Raw genomic sequence first — 21,229 nt, forward strand, 5'->3', positions numbered from 1 at the left:
ATGCCAGTACATCTATGCGCGGTCTGATGATGCGAATATTAAATTCTCGGCGAAGTAATGCTGCGCCTTCATCAATCGGATCATTATCAAAAGCACATTCCATATTGAGGGAATAAAGTTGACGTAACTCTGAACTCTGTGGCTGCGCTCCAGGCTGACCAATCCTCTCCTCACAATCACAACCAGCAAATACTTTATGACCTGAGATGAAACCCTCAGTGTTTGTGTATTTTTGCAGTAATTCACTTGCCCTCCCTCCCTCCCTCTCTTTCCCTCCAGTCCAGTCCGTCACCCACCATGGAAGCAGTGTTTAAAACTTGTTTATTTTTAAAAAAGAAGAAGAAAAAACCTGCAATCCCACAGTGAAATTCATCCCTGTTACAACGTGGACACATGTACTGATAGACAAGTGTTTGTACTGTATATGTACAAATATATATATTCTTTTTAAATCTGGTGGGTGCAGCTTATGTTCATTTATTAAAAACAGTGTACACTGTACTGTCTGTGGTCCATATTGACGTGATCATCGACAACATCAACATCTTTCACAATTACACACTTAAATCACGCAGTACGTTATATTACTGTATATTACTGTACAGGCAGAACATTTCCTAAAAACTCAAATCAATTAGTTTTCAGCAAACTGCACCATGATCCTGTCCTGTCAATTCCTCCATGACCCAGGTTCCTCCATGTCAAGACCAAGACACAATGAGACGTGACTGGAACACCAACGGTCTCTGTCCATGCTCTGTCCACTCTCTGTGCTGTGGACACGTCCTCAGGTGATGGAGGTGAAGGTGGAGAACAGCTTGATGGAGTGTTGACCAGCTCCTGCTCCACTTTACACAAGCTGGAAAAGTCCCACACACACCAGGTCCCTCTTTGAAGGTTCCAGAGTCTCATTGTCCTCTGAAGGACACTTGTTAAGGTCCAACATGAAGGAACGGGATTCAAACCTCAACAAAGAATTTAGACTAACAACAAAACATCTCTACAGCTTCCAATGAACCAACACATGAAGAGGAGGAGGAGGAGGAGCAGGAGGAGGAGGAAGAGGAGGAGGAAGAGGAGGAGGAAGAGGAAGAGGAGGACGAGGGGGAGGAGGAGGAGCAGGAGAAGGAGAAGGAGAAGGAGGAGGAGGAGCAGGAAGAGGAGGACGAGGAGGAGGAGGAGCAGGAGGAGAAGGAGGACGAGGAGCAGGAGAAGGAGGAGGAGCAGGAGGAGCAGGAGGAGCAGGAGGAGGAAGAGGAGGAGGAGCAGCAGGAGGAGCAGGAGGAGGAAGAGGAGGAAGACGAGGAGGAGGAGGAGGAAGAGGAAGGGGAGGAGGAAGAGGAGCAGGAGGAACCCTGGTTCGATGCTGGACTCTCTCAGCTCTTCACACTGCACCACTGACACTCAGCAGATCTTCTGGTGGTTCCTCTGTCGCTCACTGCTGGATGAAGCTCTGCTGTCCTCAGTGGACCTTCAGGACACACAGTGTCCTCTCTGGTCTCAGTACCTGCAGAGAGAAGAGAGATCAGAGGACATGAGGACAGAGGTCAGAGGACATGAGGACAGAGGACAGAGGTCAGAGGACATGAGGACAGTCTCTGAGGAGCAGCCAGGACTTCAGTCCTGTCCACAGCAGCAGCTCAGAGCTCATGAAGGACCACCACTGTCAGACCAACACAACCAGCCTGTGGCTCCTCTGATTGGCTGACTGTGTCCTCTGCTGTCCAATCCTGAAGCTGCTCAGCGTTGTCCTCTCACAGCCTCACTGAGACGTCCAACACTGGATCTTTGTTCTCACACTAACTGTGTTTAGTAGAAACCTGCTGGAAGCAGCAGGGACTCACTCCAACATCTACTGACCAGAGAGTCTGTAGGCTGCAGTCTGGACTCTTCTGAAGACCAACCAGCTGCTCCACATCTGGATACTGAAGGTTGTTGGAACGCAGGTCGAGCTCCTTCAGGTGGGAGGGGTTGGACTTCAGAGCTGAGACCACAGAAGAACAGCTGATCTTTGACAAACTGCAGTCCCTCAACCTGAATAAAGAGAGAAAGCATGAGAATGAATGAGGAGAACCAATCAGATGTGTTGATGGAGAAATGAGCAGCTCCTCATTACTGAGTCCTGATCAATGAGCTGTTCTGTTGTTGTGGATCTTCATCATCACACTCATCATCCTCATGTCAGCACAACCTTCACACTCCTCCTCATGTCCACACACATCAGTAAGAAGCTGCTGAGCTCAGTCCATCTCTCACTGCAGGACCAGAGTCTCACATCACTAACATTCCTCCTTCTACAACAGTAACAGACAGTCAACTGACCTCAGAGTCTCCAGACTACAGAGTGGACTCTCCAGAAAACCACACAGCTGCTCAACTCCTGAATCCTGCAGCTGGTTCCAGCTCAGGTCCAGATGTTTCAGATGTTTCAGGAGGGAGGGGTTGGACTTCAGAGCTGAGGCCACAGAAGAACAGCTGATCTCTGACAAACTGCAGTTAAACAACCTGAATAAAGAGAGAAAGAAGTGAGATTAGAGGACAAAGTGTGATGTTGAAGTCATTGAGAGTGAAGAAGTTTTTCATTATTTAGGTGTTTGTTGGGTTGTTTAGTTTGATATAAATTAATTCTAAAATACTTGTTTAACTCCACAGTTCATTTACAAAAAGCCTTTAATTTATAGTGTGTGATTTACTGTAAATAAATATTTGTTTGCTTTTTAAAGGTCCTTTAAGTAACTGTGTGAATATTTCTCATGGTCTTCTAATAAGAAGGGTCATTTGAGTGTCGCCCCCTACTGGTAAACCTTGGTGGTAACTAGCTGCTCACCAACCCGACCCCCCCCAGCCTTTAAGTCACAGCTCCTCTAATTCAATTCAGACAATAATACTTTAGAGAGCTGGGCTGCTACATGAGCTGAAATGAGCAGCTGATCATATTCAGAAGAGACTGATCACACTGATTCTTGTTGTTCATTTCTTCTTCTGAAGAAGGTTGGAGCCCCGAGGAAGTGAAAGAAGAAGGAGCTTATTATTGTCACTGATGTGATCTTTGTTCTTCTGGAGAGCTGAATTGATGTGACAGCAAACAGAAGCAGTGTCCAGTGGGAGGACAAGTCAACAGCCAAGCTTACTGGACATCAAGACAACAAGTCCAGTTTGTGTAAAGGAGGACAAAACACTGCAGCAATTTAAAGTGTATTTAAAAGATGTTAATAGGACTAAATTACAGTTCAGGGTGAAAACAATGAATTAAATAAGTCCACTGTGATTAAAACTAGACACTCCTATAGATATATTTGATCTTCCTGTGTCTCACATAGAGTCTAAAAGGTTCAAACAGAGTTGGACTTTCCAGGCAGCAGCAATAGTGTGTTACTCTAAAAGGCCAGCAGGGGGCGCATAGTGATTGAAGGCAGTGGAGCCCCCAGGCGGAGTCCTGTACGTACTGCACCTACAGTTTATTTGAAGGTGTGAACATTTATTTTGAAGGGGTGTTTGCTTTTGTCTCTTCCTGGTGAGCCGTCAGCAGAATGTGTTGCTGGGCTGTTTTCCTCTGTGTTTCTGTACACACCCCCGGGGCTCACCAACCACCATCTTCTCTGTGCACAGAACGGAAAATCCCCCCCCGGCGCTCACAACGCAGACGCTGGGGGGAGGGGGGGTCTGTGTGGACTATGGTATTGAATCCTGGCGGCGCCACTGATTGGAGGAGCCTCAAAGCTGCACAGAGGCAGCTGCATATTAAATCCTGCAGCCGAGACAAACGCCAGCTCAACCTGTCTGCCTCTTTGTTTCCTGCTACAGGATTTAATGTCACCCTCCATGACACACACTGGGTCAGGGGGGCAACAATGGCAGAGTGAGTGAGAGTTTGGAGCTCCAGCTGGGAGATCAGTGACTCTTCATCCAGGAGAGATCAGCCTGCTTTGAAAGCTGAAGGTGAACATGGAGCCTGTCAGAGCTGGACAGTGAATTGTCCAGTGCAGCACCTTGTTCTTCTACCAAGCTTTGAAATGTGGAGCTCCACACGGCTCTGCCACAGTCACAGGACTAAAGTCTCAGTTTCTCATGGAGATCCTCAGTGTGGATCATCTCATATCAGCCTGATGTCTGACCTTTAGTGGAACACAACTTTCACTGCACACAAACTCAAACATGGAGTCTTACTCTAGAGTCTCCAGACTACAGAGTGGACTCTCCAGAAAACCACACAGCTGCTCAACTCCTGAATCCTGCAGCTGGTTCAGACCCAGGTCCAGATGTTTCAGATGTTTCAGGAGGGAGGGGTTGGACTTCAGAGCTGAGGCCACAGAAGAACAGCTGATCTCTGACAAACTGCAGTTAACCAACCTGAATAAAGAGAGAAAGCATGAGAATGAATGAGGAGAACCAATCAGATGTGTTGATGGAGAAATGAGCAGCTCCTCATTACTGAGTCCTGATCAATGAGCTGTTCTGTTGTTGTGGATCTTCATCATCACACTCATCATCCTCATGTCAGCACAACCTTCACACTCCTCCTCATGTCCACACACATCAGTAAGAAGCTGCTGAGCTCAGTCCATCTCTCACTGCAGGACCAGAGTCTCACATCACTAACATTCCTCCTTCTACAACAGTAACAGACAGTCAACTGACCTCAGAGTCTCCAGACTACAGAGTGGACTCTCCAGAAAACCACACAGCTGCTCAACTCCTGAATCCTGCAGCTGGTTCACACTCAGGTCCAGATGTTTCAGATGTTTCAGGAGGGAGGGGTTGGACTTCAGAGCTGAGGCCAGAGAAGAACAGCTGATCTCTGACAAACTGCAGTCAATCAACCTGAATAAAGAGAGAAAGAAGTGAGATTAGAGGACAAAGTGTGATGTCGAAGTCATTGAGAGTGAAGAAGTTTCAGACTGGAAGACTGAACCTTCTTCAGACTTTTTTTTCTTCTCCAGACTTTTCTTTATTTTGTTCTTTGTTTTTTATACTTTTGTTTTTGCTTTTGTTATAATTGTTGTGATTATTTTGGTTTTTGCTCTGTTGTTGCTCAGGCTGGTTTAATCTCTCCTTTCCTCTCCTCTCCCCTCCCCTCCCCTCCTCTCCTCTCCTCTCCTCTCCTCTCCTCTCCTCTCCTCTCCTCTCCTCTCCTCTCCTCTCCTCTCCTCTCCTCTCCTCTCCTCTCCTCTATCCTCTCACCCCAACCGGTCCACAGAATTCCTCCACCTCTGACTCTGGTTTCTACAAAGTTTCTCTCTGTTGGAGGAGTTTTTCTTTCCACAGTCACAAACACACCTGCTTTCTCATGTGGATATGTTGGGCTTTTCTATTTTCTCTATAAAAGCACATTGGAATGACTGTAATGTATTTAAAAATGTCTTTTTTCTTAAAAAAAAAGAACACATGCTGATCACTAACATGCTGCAGAGCTCAGTCCACCTCTGTCCTCCAACATCTGGATCCTCCTAAACTCCTCAACAGATTCTACCTCCAGACAGTGAACTGACCTCAGAGTCTCCAGGTTACAGTTTGGACTCTCCAGTCCAGAACACAGAACCTTCACTGATGAATCCTCCAGCTGGTTCAAGCTCAGGTCCAGAAGTTTGAGATGTGAGGGGTCAGACTTCAGAGCTGAGGAGATCACTTCATAGTGAGGACCAGAGAGTTTACAGTCAGAAAGTCTGTAATGAGACACAGAGAGGACAGGACGTTGTTATGAGGACACTTTGTTGGACATCAGAGCTTCAGATCATCTTCTCTGGGTTTGACTTTGGCTTCATGTGGACGTGATGGAGAGAACATGGAGTTCCACATGTTGAGTTCATGTCTTCAGTTCAACATGTGGAAGTGAAGCTGTGGAGTGGAGCTGGACGTCCTGCTACTTGTTTATATTCAACGTCCTCTGGACGATGGTTACGACATTGAAAGGTACAAGATCAAAGATCCTGGTCGTCAGCAATTCTTTGTGATATTTTATGATTTCAGTCTGGACATTTGTCAGATGATTGTTCTTCTACTAGAACCACTGAAGATCCAAAAGATCAGTTTTACTGAGTGCAGATTCATGTAAATATTTCTCTTCTTAAAGCAGCAGGTGACATGTTTAGTAAATCATTATATTTCTGAATGTATTTCATTTCCTTCTTAGCAGGACGAGGAAGAAGATTCACTGAATTGATCTTTGTTCACGTCATTCTGAGTTTCTTTATCTGGTTTTTAAAATTCTAAAATCAAATGACTTTAATCAAAATGATCATTTTGGCCTTTTTCTGGATTTTTCTCATCATCAGATCTCATGAAGAGAAATAAAGCATCAGTGATCTGATCTTCATCATCAAGATGATCAGTACATCCACAGTGGGACTCACAGTGCTGAGCCACATGTTTCTTCATGACAATCATTGAGGAACATCTGCACAGAGGAACTGCAGGAACTACTTTCTACAAACATCACTGAGACATGTGACCATGAAGACATGTGGACTCACCGAGCCTCCCTGCAGTTCCTCACAGCTGGGATCAGCCTCCGTCGTCCCTCCTCTGAGGTCTGGTACTTCTCCAGGTCCAACTCCTCCAGGACCTGGTCTGACATCTGCAGCATGTAGGCCAGAGCTGAGCAGTGGACCTCAGAGAGTTTCTTCTTTGATCTGTTCTCTGACTTCAGGAAGTCTTGGATGTCCTGATGGACTGAGACGTCCTTCATCTCCGTGAGACAGTGGAAGATGTTGATGCTTCTGTCAGGAGACATTTCTTTACTGTTGATCTCCTTCAGGTTCTGGATGACTCTCTTGATGGTTCCTGGACTGATCTCTGTCCGACCCAGCAGACCCTCTAAGAGTCTCTGGTTGGACTCCAGAGAGAGACCATGAAGGAAGCGGACAAACAGGTCCAGGTGGCCGTTCTGACTTCTGAGGGACTTCTGCAGGACTTTCTGCAGGAAGTCGTCCAGAGATGGGAAAGATGAGAAGACTTCTTTCTTTCTGAATAACTGAGACACTTTGTCAAAAAGAGTCTTTGGTTTGTGTCCCCAGTCCTTTCCAATGAAGGTGTTCAGTTCTTCAGTCTTCCTGCTGGTGAAACAGTGGAACAAGTCGACTGCAGCCAGAAACTCCTGAACACTCAGATGGACGAAGCTGTAGACGGGTTTCTGGAAGATCACAGACTCTCTCTTGAAGATCTGAGTACAAATTCCAGAGTGCAGCGAGGCCTCAGTCACATCCAGACCACATTGCTCCAGGTCTTCTTGGTAGAACATGATGTTTCCTTTCTCCAGATGTACTAAGGCCAGCCTGCCCAGCTTCAGAAGAACCTCCCTGTCAGCCTCCGTCAGCTCCTGTGGACCCGTCTCAGGTCCTTCATGGTACTTGAGCTTCTTCCTGTGTGTCTGAACCAGCAGGAAGTGGGAGTACATGTCAGTCAGGGTCTGGGGCAGCTCTCCTCTCTGCTCTGTGGTCAACATGTGCTCCAGAACGGTGGCAGTGATCCAGCAGAAGACTGGGATTCCACACATGATGTGGAGGCTCCTGGAGGTCTGGATGTGGGAGAGGATTCTGCTGCTCAGCCCCTCATCACTCAGCCTCCTCCTGAAGTACTCCTCCTTCTGGGCGTCAGTGAAGCCTCGCACTTCTGTCAGTCTGTCCACACATGACGGAGGGATCTGATTGGCCGCCGCCGGTCGGGAAGTGATCCAGACCTGAGCCGAGGGCAGCAGATTCCCCCGGATGAGGTTTGTGAGCAGCAGGCCGACCGAAGACTGGTGTGAGACGTGGACCACCTGCTGGGAGCTGCTGAAGTCCAGAGGAAGTCTGCTTTCATCCAGACCGTCAAAGATGAAGAGCAGCCTGCAGACCGCCAGCTCCTCTGCCGTCACCTTCTGTAAGGCTGGATGGAAAACCTGGAGCAGCGTGAGAAGACTGTAGGGCTGCTCTCTGATCAGGTTCAGCTCCCTGAAGGAGAGCACCACCAGCACCCCCACGTCCTGGTTCTCCAGGCCCTCGGCCCAGTCCAGACTGAACTTGTGCACCGAGAAGGTCTTTCCACTGCCGGCCACACCGCTGGTCACAACCACTCGGATGTGTCTGTGCTGCTCAGCCGAGGCTCTAAAGAGGTCCTGACACCTGATGGACGTGTCCTGGAGGCTCTGCTTCCTGGACGCCGTCTCCAGCTGGTTCAGCTCCGGTTCCCTCTGGAGCTCCTCACTGTGTCCCTCTGTGATGTGGAGCTCAGTGAAGATCCTGTTGAGGAGGGTTCCTCCTCCTGCTTCCTCACTTCCTTCAACCACACGTTCACATCTGCTCCTCAGACTCTGCTTGTGTTCCTCTAGAACCTTCTGCAGACCAGCACCTGCTCAGAGACCACAACAACAATCAGACTGACCACAAACCAGCAGCAACACAACAAGTCCAGTGAAGACAGACGAGTCCCTCAGCAGACACGTGTCCACTCTTACTGGGTGCAGCTCTGCTTCTGGATCTTTCTGCACACTGAGGACAGCAGGAGGCTCCTGATGAACCACCCTGGTCCCAGTGTGAGCTGCTGCACCGTCTGCAGACCTGGTGTCCACAGCTCCACCAGACTGGGTCCTTCAGGACGTCCTGACACAGAGGACAGCAGGACGGCTGCTGCTCAACGCCGTCACTCCTCTTCTTCTCTCTGTGGACACCAAGCAACGTTCACTGAGCGACACAACACAAAGATCCAGCTTCAAAATACTGGAACTGAACCTGAGAGGGAGCAAAACTTCTGTCACTCTGGTTTTGAGGAGATGAAAGGAACAAAGAGTTTCTTACTTTGTGTCTGAAGGTCCAGGTTCAGGACTGAAGAGTGGTGGATGGTCTTTGGACCCGTCACTCTTCATAGACAACCTGCTGGATACTGAAGACCCTGCTGTGTGTCTGAGCTTCTGACCTCTATACACACACACACACACACACACACACACACACACACACACACACACACACACACACACACACACACACACACACACACACACACACACACACACACACACACACACACACACACACACACACACACACACACACACACACACACACACACACACACACACACACACACACACACACACACACACAGTCAAAATGTTCTGTTAGATCATCAACAGATCAACATGATTCTTTTCATTTCATTTCCTGTTTTCAACAAAAGAACTTTAATGTTATTTTTTCTGGAAAAGTTTTCAGGATTTAAACAGAAATATGTTTTGTAAAATAACTTCAATAACCTTGATGCAGTTTCCAATCATTTGTTTCAAGGTTCCTGGAAAAGTAGTCTCATGTGAACTGGACTGACTTTTCCCACAATAATGTGTGTGAACAGTTCCAGTCTGGTTTCCCTCAATGAAGCTCAGAAACACAAACTGTCATCAGAATCACCATCAACCACCTGATGGAGCTGACTGACTGTATCCTCCTGCTGCTGCTCCTCCTCCTCCTCCTGCTGCTGCTCCTCCTGCTGCTCCTGCTCCTGCTCCTGCTGCTCCTCCTGCTGCTGCTCCTCCTCCTGCTCCTCCTGCTGCTCCTGCTCCTCCTGCTCCTCCTGCTCCTCCTCCTCCTGCTCCTGCTCCTGCTCCTCCTCCTCCAGCTCCTCCTGCTCCTCCTGCTCCTCCTGCTGCTCCTGCTGCTCCTCCTCCTGCTCCTCCTGCTCCTCCTGCTCCTCCTCCTCTTCCTCCTCTTCCTCCTCTTCCTCCTCCTGCTGCTCCTGCTCCTCCTGCTCCTCCTGCTGCTCCTCCTGCTCTTCCTCTTCCTCTTTGTGGCGGGGTTCTCTTTCAGTCCAAGGACTACTAATAATAATTACCACCACGCTCCATATGACAAGTCCAGATTTGCATTTATTTCCCTCAAAATAGTGCCGGTACTCAGTATTTACAGTGCAAGAACAAAAATATATATTTACAGTACAAAAACAAAACCCAAACAAAACCTGATATCAGCTCCTCTCTTAGCTGCTGGTTTTCACGAGTTTCTTGTGACCTGTGCTCCCCATAGCACCTGCAGGGACAGATTCCCCCAATCCAGTTTCCCACTCTGCTTTTAAAGGGTAAGCCCCGCCCCCGGGCATGGGATGACTACTGTCAGCCAATCACATTCATGACAATGCATATTCCACTCCGTTTTTTAAACGGATTCTTAATTTTTCTTCCGAAGCAAACAAAACATTTTCCCCAGCAAAACGGGAAATAATTATATTCAACAAGAAAAATAAATAATTATATCAAAGTACTGCATGGTCACATGACCAAACTTTCCGTGCGGGTGAGCTACAAAGTCTCGGAGTTAGCTCCGCCCCGTCTTGGCTCTCCACTGCCGTGAGGCGTCATGTCACGGTAAGAGTCTCGTGTGCATGTATGGATGTGGGAATGTGTGAATGTTTGTGTAGGTAAATCACAGCAGTCAGGTGTGCACCCCTGTCCGGCTATGCTAACGGTTGGAGAGAGAGGGCAATGAGCTAATTGAATGACCTGATGTGCAGTACGGAGGGGAGTGAGGAAGTGAGTGTGACGTGTATGTTTGGATGTATGAGCGTGCGTGTGACAGTGTGCCGCTGCCCTGCTACTGCTCCGTCACACTCTTCCTCCTCCTCCTCCTCCTCCTCCTCCTCTTCATCTTCTTCCCCCTCCTCCTCCTCCTCCTTGAATCTGAGTGCAGCCTGTGTCACCATCTCCATCCTCCTCTACAGACTGACATCCATCAGATTGTCCATCACACCTCTGGACTGGTTCAACTTGATTTGATTTGATTCGATTCAATTTGATTCGATTTAATTTGAGTCGTTTCAACTTGATTTGATTCAATTCATGTAAAACAAAATAATCTCAAGGTACTTTAGCAGAGAAAAACTCAACTGTTCCACCAGAGCAAGTAAAAGTAACAGTAGAAAGAAAAACTATTTTAACAGAAACAAAACTTCACATTTAGACTCAGAGGAGGAAACTTTCTGTAATAAATGAAAGGAAACAAAGAGTTTCTTACTTTGTGTCTGAAGGTCCAGGTTCATCTCTGAAGGCTGGTGGATGGTCTTTGGACCAGTCACTCTTCATAGACAACCTGCTGGATACTGAAGACCCTGCTGTGTGTCTGAGCTTCTGACCTCTACACACACACACACACACACACACACACACACACACACACACACACACACACACACACACACACACACACACACACACACACAGTGAAGAGGATTCTCTTTATTACTTCAAACACGTCAACAGTTCACATGTCAAACATTTCAACCAGCGATGATCCGTCACTTTCTAATTTCTTCCCAACCCGTCACCTCACACTGCCCCCATCCGTCACAAAACACCGTCCCCTTACTCTCTTCTAATGTGAGGAGGACAAGCAGCCACATCAAGCCAGGAGTTTCATCTAGAATAAAGAAGAGGAATGTTCCTGAAAGGCCCAGTCAGTCACCAGATCTCAATCCAACAGAGCCTGAATTTCACCTGTTCCACATGAAACGTGGGTTAGAAAGGCCCACAAAGCAACATCCAGTGAAAGGAGCTGCAGTGAAGCCTGAAGAGCATTCAAATAGAGGAAACCCAGCGAGCGCCTGGTGACGTCATGACTTCACACTTTCACACCGTCATTGCCTGCAAAGGCTTTTCAACAAGTGTGAGAGATGAATGTTGGATTTTCTCTTCTTTCATTGGTTCAGTGACTTTTGAGCCCCTGACATGAAGGGATTGTGTTTAAAAAGACTTTAGTTGCTCACATTGTTATGTGATGTTTGACTTGAAGCCACTGAATGAAAGCTGAAGCCTGAACTTCACCTCCATCTGGAGAGTTTAATTATCCATCACCGTGGCTGATTGGCCCCGAAGGGGGATCTTGAAACAGTCTCCGTACGTCCGTACGTACGTCCGTTCGAACATTTCTACCTATATCTCGGCAACCCCTGGGCCCACAGTGACCAAACTTCACATGTGGATACATCTCAGAGGGGGAAGGGATACTATGATGACCTTGACCTAATTTGCATATTAAGTAGGTCACAGGGTCACGAAGTGCTTAAAAACACATTTTGGGTTCTGGAGGCCTAGGTTTTTGAGCTAGGGTTCTGAAATTTTATACACACATGATACACACTCCAGGGATAACCTCCAGTACACCAAGTGACCTGACCTTGACCTTGAAGATCGGTAGGGTCTGAAGTTTGCTCGTCATGGTTGCACAATACATGTATTTTCATATAAACATTTCTCCTCATTTCTCAGTAGTTCCTGGGCCCACAGTCACCAAACTTCACACATGGACACTCCACCTGGGGAGAAGGGGCACCATGGTGACCATGACCTAATTTGCATATCAGGTCACAGGGTCACTAAGTGCATAAAAACACCTTTTGGGCTCTGGAGACGTATTTTGACATAGCTTATGGAGAAGACCTTTCAGATTCTACATAATTATCTACTAGGACCCATGGAACACCCTCTAGTGTACCAAGTGTGCTGCCTTAGAGCTGGCTTTGTGAGAAAATATAAAGCCCTCCGGCGGGGGATTAGCCGAGCAACGGCCTTCTTGTTTCTATTTATTGTGCTCATATTCAGGACAAAATGAGAAGAAGTGTGTCTCTGGACTAATATTTGTGGAGCAAAGTGTAAGTTAGTGATGTGGGATGTTTGGACTTCAGGGTCATCTGGAGACTTCCAGTTCCTTTAAAGCCCTGTTGGGAAGGTGACACTGCTCTGACCTGGGATCAGGTGAAGAGGAGTTCTAAACTCTGCCCTGAAAGACAACACATGATGTTCTAGTGTTGGTTCTGTCCACTGCTTGTCCTTGTGTCTTTCATGATCACATTGGGACTGATCATGGTGACGGTGGAATGTCTCTGCACCTCGTCTTCTTTACTGCAGCTGTTTTTCTGCTGCCTGTTGGAATCACTTCAGCTCACTTTGGATCATTGAAACCACTGAGCCTTGAGACGAGTCAATACAGCAGAGCCACTTTGAACACTGTTCATATTTCTATGGAGTTTACATTGAGTGTGGATTCTTCTGTTTGCTCTTTGAGTGGCTGCAGGAGTGTGTGACGTCTCTTACCTGTCCACACACTCTGGTGTGTCTTCTTCATCCACGTCACTCATGTTGAGTCAGAGAGAAACACACCAACCTGGTCCACACACACACACACACACACACACACACACACACACACACACACACACACACACACACACACACACACACACACACACACACACACACACACACACACACACAGTAGAGTGAGATCAGAGAGCGACAGCCGAGACAAAACAGAAAAAGGAAAACAAGAAGAAGAATAAATAATAAACAAACAGAGGAAATAACGTGAGAGAAGAAAATATAGAAACGTGGAAAATAGAACAAGTAATATGATTAATGTCAGTTGCAGGTTTCAGAGAAAAATGAAGCGTCTGGATGATAAATAATGAGATGATCGACTCGGTGTGTGTGTGTGTGTGTGTGTGTGTGTGTGTGTGTGTGTGTGTGTGTGTGTGTGTGTGTGTGTGTGTGTGTGTTAGTTTGAATGCTTTAGACTGACACCAACCTGAGCCAATCAGAGTGAAGGAGGGCTGAAGCCCCGCCCACAGCTGAATGTTGAAAGTTTGTAGTGTGTAGTGAGTGTGTAGTGAGTGTGTAGTTAGTGTGTAGTGAGTGTGTAGTGAGTGTGTAGTGAGTGTGTAGTTAGTGTGTAGTGAGTGTGTAGGTAGTGTGTAGTGACTGTGTAGTGAGTGTGTAGTGAGTGTGTAGTTAGTGTGTAGTGAGTGTGTAGGTAGTGTGTAGTGACTGTGTAGTGAGTGTGTAGTGAGTGTGTAGTTAGTGTGTAGTGAGTGTGTAGGTAGTGTGTAGTGACTGTGTAGTGAGTGTGTAGTTAGTGTGTAGCTAGTGTGTAGTGAGTGTGTAGTTAGTGTGTAGTTAGTGTGTAGTGAGTGTGTAGGTAGTGTGTAGTGACTGTGTAGTGAGTGTGTAGTGAGTGTGTAGCTAGTGTGTAGTGAGTGTGTAGTTAGTGTGTAGTGAGTGTGTAGTGAGTGTGTAGTTAGTGTGTAGTGAGTGTGTAGTGAGTGTGTAGTGAGTGTGTAGTGAGTGTGTAGTTAGTGTGTAGTGAGTGTGTAGTGAGTGTGTAGTGAGTGTGTAGTGAGTGTGTAGTTAGTGTGTAGTTAGTGTGTAGTTAGTGTGTAGTGAGTGTGTAATGAGTGTGTAGTGAGTGTGTAGTGAGTGTGTAGTTAGTGTGTAGTGAGTGTGTAGTTAGTGTGTAGTGACTGTGTAGTGAGTGTGTAGTGAGTGTGTAGTTAGTATGTAGCTAGTGTGTAGTGAGTGTGTAGTTAGTGTGTAGTTAGTGTGTAGTGAGTGTGTAGTGAGTGTGTAGTGAGTGTGTAGTGAGTGTGTAGGGAGTGTGTAGTGAGTGTGTAGTGAGTGTGTAGTTAGTGTGTAGTGACTGTGTAGTGAGTGTGTAGTTAGTGTGTAGTGACTGTGTAGTGAGTGTGTAGTGAGTGTGTAGCTAGTGTGTAGTGAGTGTGTAGTGAGTGTGTAGTGAGTGTGTAGTTAGTGTGTAGTGACTGTGTAGTGAGTGTGTAGTGAGTGTGTAGCTAGTGTGTAGTGAGTGTGTAGTTAGTGTGTAGTTAGTGTGTAGTGAGTGTGTAGGTAGTGTGTAGTGACTGTGTAGTGAGTGTGTAGCTAGTGTGTAGTGAGTGTGTAGTTAGTGTGTAGTTAGTGTGTAGTTAGTGTGTAATGAGTGTGTAGTGAGTGTGTAGTGACTGTGTAGTGAGTGTGTAGTGAGTGTGTAGTTAGTGTGTAGTGACTGTGTAGTGAGTGTGTAGTGAGTGTGTAGTGACTGTGTAGTGAGTGTGTAATGAGTGTGTAGTTAGTGTGTAGTGAGTGTGTAGTGAGTGTTTAGTTAGTGTGTAGTGACTGTGTAGTGACTGTGTAGTGAGTGTGTAGTGAGTGTGTAGGTAGTGTGTAGTAAGTGTGTAGTGAGTGTGTAGTGAGTGTGTAGTTAGTGTGTAGTGAGTGTGTAGTGAGTGTGTAGTGAGTGTGTAGTTAGTGTGTAGTGACTGTGTAGTGAGTGTGTAGTGAGTGTGTAGTGAGTGTGTAGTTAGTGTGTAGTGACTGTGTAGTGAGTGTGTAGTGAGTGTGTAGTGACTGTGTAGTGAGTGTGTAGTGAGTGTGTAGTTAGTGTGTAGTGAGTGTGTAGTTAGTGTGTAGTGACTGTGTAGTGACTGTGTAGTGAGTGTGTAGTGAGTGTGTAGTGAGTGTGTAGTTAGTGTGTAGTGAGTGTGTAGTTAGTGTGTAGTTAGTGTGTAGTGAGTGTGTAGTTAGTGTGTAGTTGGTGTGTAGTTAGTGTGTAGTGACTGTGTAGTGACTGTGTAGTGAGTGTGTAGTGAGTGTGTAGTTAGTGTGTAGTGAGTGTGTAGTTAGTGTGTAGTTGGTGTGTAGTGAGTGTGTAGTGAGTGTGTAGTGAGTGTGTAGTTAGTGTGTAGTGAGTGTGTAGTGAGTGTGTAGTTAGTGTGTAGTGAGTGTGTAGTGAGTGTGTAGTGAGTGTGTAGTTAGTGTGTAATGAGTGTGTAGTGAGTGTGTAGTGAGTGTGTAGTGAGTGTGTAGCTAGTGTGTAGTGAGTGTGTAGTTAGTGTGTAGTGACTGTGTAGTGAGTGTGTAGTTAGTGTGTAGTGAGTGTGTAGGTAGTGTGTAGTGAGTGTGTAGGTAGTGTGTAGTGACTGTGTAGTGAGTGTGTAGTGAGTGTGTAGCTAGTGTGTAGTGACTGTGTAGTGAGTGTGTAGTGAGTGTGTAGTGACTGTGTAGTGAGTGTGTAGTGAGTGTGTAGTTAGTGTGTAGTTAGTGTGTAGTTAGTGTGTAGTGAGTGTGTAGTTAGTGTGTAGTTGGTGTGTAGTTAGTGTGTAGTGACTGTGTAGTGACTGTGTAGTGAGTGTGTAGTGAGTGTGTAGTTAGTGTGTAGTTAGTGTGTAGTGAGTGTGTAGTTAGTGTGTAGTTGGTGTGTAGTTAGTGTGTAGTGAGTGTGTAGTGAGTGTGTAGTGAGTGTGTAGTTAGTGTGTAGTGAGTGTGTAGTGAGTGTGTAGTGAGTGTGTAGTTAGTGTGTAGTTAGTGTGTAGTGAGTGTGTAATGAGTGTGTAGTGAGTGTGTAGTGAGTGTGTAGTGAGTGTGTAGTTAGTGTGTAGTGAGTGTGTAGCGAGTGTGTAGTGAGTGTGTAGTTAGTGTGTAGTGAGTGTGTAGTGAGTGTGTAGTGAGTGTGTAGTGAGTGTGTAGTGACTGTGTAGTGAGTGTGTAGTGAGTGTGTAGTTAGTGTGTAGTGACTGTGTAGTGAGTGTGTAGTGACTGTGTAGTGAGTGTGTAGTGAGTGTATAGTTAGTGTGTAGTGAGTGTGTAGTGAGTGTGTAGTGAGTGTGTAGTGAGTGTGTAGTTAGTGTGTAGTGAGTGTGTAATGAGTGTGTAGTGAGTGTGTAGTGAGTGTGTAGTAAGTGTGTAGTGAGTGTGTAGTGAGTGTGTAGTGAGTGTGTAGTGAGTGTGTAGTGACTGTGTAGTGAGTGTGTAGTGAGTGTGTAGGGAGTGTGTAGTTAGTGTGTAGTGACTGTGTAGTGAGTGTGTAGTGAGTGTGTAGTTAGTGTGTAGTGAGTGTGTAGTGAGTGTGTAGCGAGTGTGTAGTGAGTGTGTAGTGAGTGTGTAGTGAGTGTATAGTGAGTGTGTAGTGAGTGTGTAGTGAGTGTGTAGTGAGTGTGTAGTGACTGTGTAGAGAGTGTGTAGTGACTGTGTAGTTAGTGTGTAGTGACTGTGTAGTGAGTGTGTAGTTAGTGTGTAGTGAGTGTGTAGTTAGTGTGTAGTTAGTGTGTAGTGAGTGTGTAGTGAGTGTGTAATGAGTGTGTAGTGAGTGTGTAGTGAGTGTGTAGTAAGTGTGTAGTTAGTGTGTAGTGACTGTGTAGTGAGTGTGTAGTGAGTGTGTAGGTAGTGTGTAGTTAGTGTGTAGTGAGTGTGTAGTGAGTGTGTAATGAGTGTGTAGTGAGTGTGTAGTGAGTGTGTAGTAAGTGTGTAGTTAGTGTGTAGTGACTGTGTAGTGAGTGTGTAGTGAGTGTGTAGGTAGTGTGTAGTGACTGTGTAGTGAGTGTGTAGTGAGTGTGTAGTTAGTGTGTAGTGACTGTGTAGTGAGTGTGTAGTTAGTGTGTAGTGAGTGTGTAGTTAGTGTGTAGTGAGTGTGTAGTGAGTGTGTAGTTAGTGTGTAGTGACTGTGTAGTGAGTGTGTAGTTAGTGTGTAGTTAGTGTGTAGTGAGTGTGTAGTTAGTGTGTAGTGAGTGTGTAGTGAGTGTGTAGTTAGTGTGTAGTTAGTGTGTAGTGAGTGTGTAGTTAGTGTGTAGTGAGTGTGTAGTGAGTGTGTAGTTAGTGTGTAGTGAGTGTGTAGTGAGTGTGTAGTGAGTGTGTAGTTAGTGTGTAGTGAGTGTGTAGTTAGTGTGTAGTGAGTGTGTAGTTAGTGTGTAGTTAGTATGTAGTGAGCGTGTAGTGAGTGTGTAGTGACTGTGTAGTGAGTGTGTAGTGAGTGTGTAGTGAGTGTGTAGTGAGTGTGTAGTTAGTGTGTAGTTAGTGTGTAGTGAGTGTGTAGTGAGTGTGTAGTTAGTGTGTAGTGAGTGTGTAGTGAGTGTGTAGTTAGTGTGTAGTGAGTGTGTAGTGACTGTGTAGTGAGTGTGTAGTGAGTGTGTAGTGAGTGTGTAGTGAGTGTGTAGTTAGTGTGTAGTTAGTGTGTAGTGAGTGTGTAGTTAGTGTGTAGTTAGTGTGTAGTGACTGTGTAGTGAGTGTGTAGTGAGTGTGTAGTGAGTGTGTAGTGAGTGTGTAGTTAGTGTGTAGTGAGTGTGTAGTGAGTGTGTAGTGAGTGTGTAGTGAGTGTGTAGTTAGTGTGTAGTTAGTGTGTAGTGAGTGTGTAGTTAGTGTGTAGTGAGTGTGTAGTGACTGTGTAGTGAGTGTGTAGTGAGTGTGTAGTTAGTGTGTAGTTAGTGTGTAGTGACTGTGTAGTGAGTGTGTAGTGAGTGTGTAGTTAGTGTGTAGTGAGTGTGTAGTGAGTGTGTAGTGAGTGTGTAGTGAGTGTGTAGTGAGTGTGTAGTGAGTGTGTAGTTAGTGTGTAGTGAGTGTGTAGTGAGTGTGTAGTGAGTGTGTAGTGAGTGTGTAGTTAGTGTGTAGTGAGTGTGTAGTGAGTGTGTAGTTAGTGTGTAGTGAGTGTGTAGTTAGTGTGTAGTGAGTGTGTAGTGAGTGTGTAGTGAGTGTGTAGTTAGTGTGTAGTGAGTGTGTAGTTAGTGTGTAGTGAGTGTGTAGTGAGTGTGTAGTTAGTGTGTAGTGAGTGAGATTAGAGTGGTTTTTAGTTTCAAGTGAACTTTTTTTTATCAAAACAAAGAGTTTATGAACGTCGAGCCGACTTAAAAAAAAATTTTGAAGAAGAAGAGCATCGAGTGACACTGAGTTTGAGACTGATTCTGATGATCATATTGAACACCTCAGCTTGTTTTTGTTAGATACTGTAAATATCTGTATAGGTGTTTGTTCAGTCCTGTTTTGATACATTTTAGTTCATTAGAGTTTAGATTTACTTTACAAGTAAACTAAATGATTCGTTTTAACACCTGAATTTGTAGTTTTATGCTGTTTTTAGATCCACTGTGTTAATAAAGTAGGCCAGACTGAAGAAAATACTTCAGAAATGCATTTATGAGGTTGTCCTCAACAAAATGACACCAAAAAAGGTTGAAGGATTTTATATCTGAGATACAAAGGAAAAATCAATTGTGGTGAAAAACGGCCCAGAATGCTTCAGACCCAGAGGGTAACAATGAAAAGTAGAAATGTTACACACACACACACTTCCACTCCTCATTGACGAGATTGTTCTGTTCAATGGCTAATCCTCGTCCCTGAATCCTCAAATTAGCAAATTAGCTAAACCTGTTGCCCCGTGTGAGGCTCGAACTCACGACCTTCAGATTATGAGACTGACGCTCTGCCTACTGCGCCAAGGAGGCTTGAAAACATGACTAATGGTTGTTACTGATCGATGATTAATGGACGATCTCAGTGGCAAAAAGTCTCATTCCTGAGTCAGAATTCACATGTTATGACTGCATCATGACAAATGAGAAATGTCTTTCCTTGGAAATGAACAAACTCTCTGTGGTCTTGTGAGATCTCAACAAAGTAAAACCATCCTTTTGTGTAAATTAAGGTGATTTTAATCGTTCCTTTTTTCTCAAATCATCTCGCCAAGACAAGGACCAGATTTACATAATATCCTCAATCAACTTCTCAAGAAGGAGAAGAAAACAAGAACAGGCCAAGACCTTCTTGAAAAGAAAGAGAAAGACTCCTGACCCACTGACCAGAAGAGAGCTATTAGCCAAGTGGCTAGCCTCTATGACAGGGTCGGCACCCCGCGGCTCTTTGGTCCCTACACTGTGGCTCCTTGAGCCTCCGTCCTACTGCAGTTCATCCTGGAGGGACGTAAGGAGGCAAAGCCACCCAGAGAGGGACGTAAGGAGGCAAAGCCACCCAGAGAGGGACGTAAGGAGGCAAAGCCACCCAGAGCGCTACAAAGAGTAGAGTGAAATGTAGGGTCGTGAACGACGCAGCGATGTAACGTCATTACACAACAAACAATAACGGCATGAAGTACGTAGAATTGCGGCTCAACTGGTGTCTGAAGCTGGGAGCTTCCTGTACCTTTCACAGTAAAAGCCGGCAGTTCCAGGAGGTTCATTGCAGACTTGTTGAGAGTGACGGAACATTCTAGTGAATCACACAACAACTACAGGACATTAAAGACACACCATCACACTCATGGTTCTAACAATCCAGATCTCCCACATTTATCTTCCATTTTAATAATGTGTAGCAATAAAGTAGCTGATAGCTGCAATGCATTATGGGAGCTTGTGTTTGTTGTGTTTTAAATGTAATTATTGGGGGTTGTATTAGATTTGTAGTGTAGGTAATAAACTGAATAAATAAATAAATAGTAAAAACTGAAGCTAACTAGCCAGTCAAAGCAGAGCTCTGTGCAGCAGTCTTTGCAACCCGACTTGGAAAATGTATTGAAAAGCACAACGATTGGAAGTAGAACAATGGTTCCACCTGCTGGACAGCCAAACTGTGTTGGGAGCTATACAGCGAGACAGTTATGGACACCAGACCTTCTTTGTGAACAGGGTTTGCAAGGCTGGACCACTTGAGGACTGGTGGTAGATCCCGGGAGACGTAAACATTGCTGACATACCTAGAGGAAGATCCTCCTGAGGATCTCAATGAGGTTTCAGAATGACAAAATGGACCTCGGTTCCTGAGGCAGCCAATGGAGGAGTGGCCGAAAAAGTCAGCTAAAGAGGTTTCAGTAATTGCCAAGGAGAGCATAGAAAAACTTCAAAGGAAGGCTTTCTCAGCAGTACTGACCAGAATCCAGGAGAGAAAACAGAATACTGCACTGCAAACCCATGACTGCAATGAACCTGTGGCTCATCCAAAGACGTTTGACTGTCTGGGAGGAATTCACAGACCCCAAGCTGACTCGGTAGTTAAGTTACTTGTTGATGAAAGGAGATTCAGTCGTTTATTTAAACAGGTCAGAGTCATTGCCTCGGTGTGGAGAGCTGCCACAAGGTTAAAAATGAAAGGCTCAGCTGTCAGTAAGGCTCAGGAGGAGGCTAAGACCAAAGACAAGCAAGCTGTTCTGTCTGTTGGAGAGTGTGAAGATGTGCTTCAAGACCTTTTCCTTGCAGACCAGGAGGCTACTACCTTTTATGACACGACTCTCAACACATTGACTGTATACAAAGACAATGAGTCAGGATTGTTACTATGTGGAGGAAGAATAGTTCTTCAATAAAGAGGAAAGTGCAGTACCTATCCTACCATATGAAGCATGGATATCAACACTTCTAGATCAGGAGGCCCACAAAGCAAACCATGAAGAGGAAGCAGGAACACTCCTTCAGATGAGGAAGGAAGCCTGGGTTAGAAGGGCTCAGAGATTGGCTGAGAAAGTTGTTGACAGAAGAGTCAGGGTGAGAAAGTGTCAGCAAATCATGGGTGACCTTCCACTGGAGTGAACGCAGCCAGCCAGGACATTTGAGTTCACAACAGTAGATCTATTTGGACCATAAGAAGTGAAGGACATGGTGAGAAAGAGAGTGAGGCTCAAGGTCTGGGGTGTTGCTTCTGCTGGATGTTGTTTCTTCATGTGTATATACACAATAACCAGAA

The 21,229-nt window shown here is 45.7% G+C and overlaps 2 protein-coding genes across 15 annotated transcripts in view; one reads left to right on the forward strand and one right to left on the reverse strand.

The window, feature by feature from the left end:
• Positions 1-21,229, forward strand: part of LOC308147478 (protein NLRC3-like) — a 241,740-nt gene that overhangs the window by 61,689 nt on the left and 158,822 nt on the right. The gene's annotated exons all lie outside the window — the stretch shown is intronic.
• Positions 1,612-21,229, reverse strand: part of LOC308147480 (protein NLRC3-like) — a 39,492-nt gene continuing 19,874 nt past the window's right edge. The window contains exons 1-9 of one of the 9 annotated variants that reach the window (XM_080519636.1): positions 13,052-13,109; positions 10,977-11,096; positions 8,432-8,634; positions 6,471-8,325; positions 5,490-5,663; positions 4,639-4,821; positions 4,168-4,350; positions 2,323-2,505; positions 1,612-2,034 (exon numbers count right to left, since the gene is read on the reverse strand). In XM_080519636.1, coding sequence (XP_080375762.1) covers positions 1,800-2,034; positions 2,323-2,505; positions 4,168-4,350; positions 4,639-4,821; positions 5,490-5,663; positions 6,471-8,325; positions 8,432-8,634; positions 10,977-11,096; positions 13,052-13,095 — 3,180 coding nt within the window. In that variant the 5' untranslated portion in view covers positions 13,096-13,109 and the 3' untranslated portion in view covers positions 1,612-1,799. Of the gene's footprint in view, positions 2,035-2,322; positions 2,506-3,656; positions 4,351-4,638; positions 4,822-5,489; positions 5,664-6,470; positions 8,326-8,431; positions 8,635-8,771; positions 8,937-9,390; positions 9,461-10,849; positions 10,875-10,976; positions 11,097-13,051; positions 13,110-21,229 lie in introns of those variants that run through there. The other 8 variants (XM_080519635.1, XM_080519639.1, XM_080519638.1 and 5 more) reach the window with 8 other exon arrangements.

Source organism: Blennius ocellaris (assembly GCF_963422515.1).
Source record: "Blennius ocellaris genome assembly, chromosome: 24".
Taxonomy (NCBI): Eukaryota; Metazoa; Chordata; class Actinopteri; order Blenniiformes; family Blenniidae; genus Blennius; species Blennius ocellaris.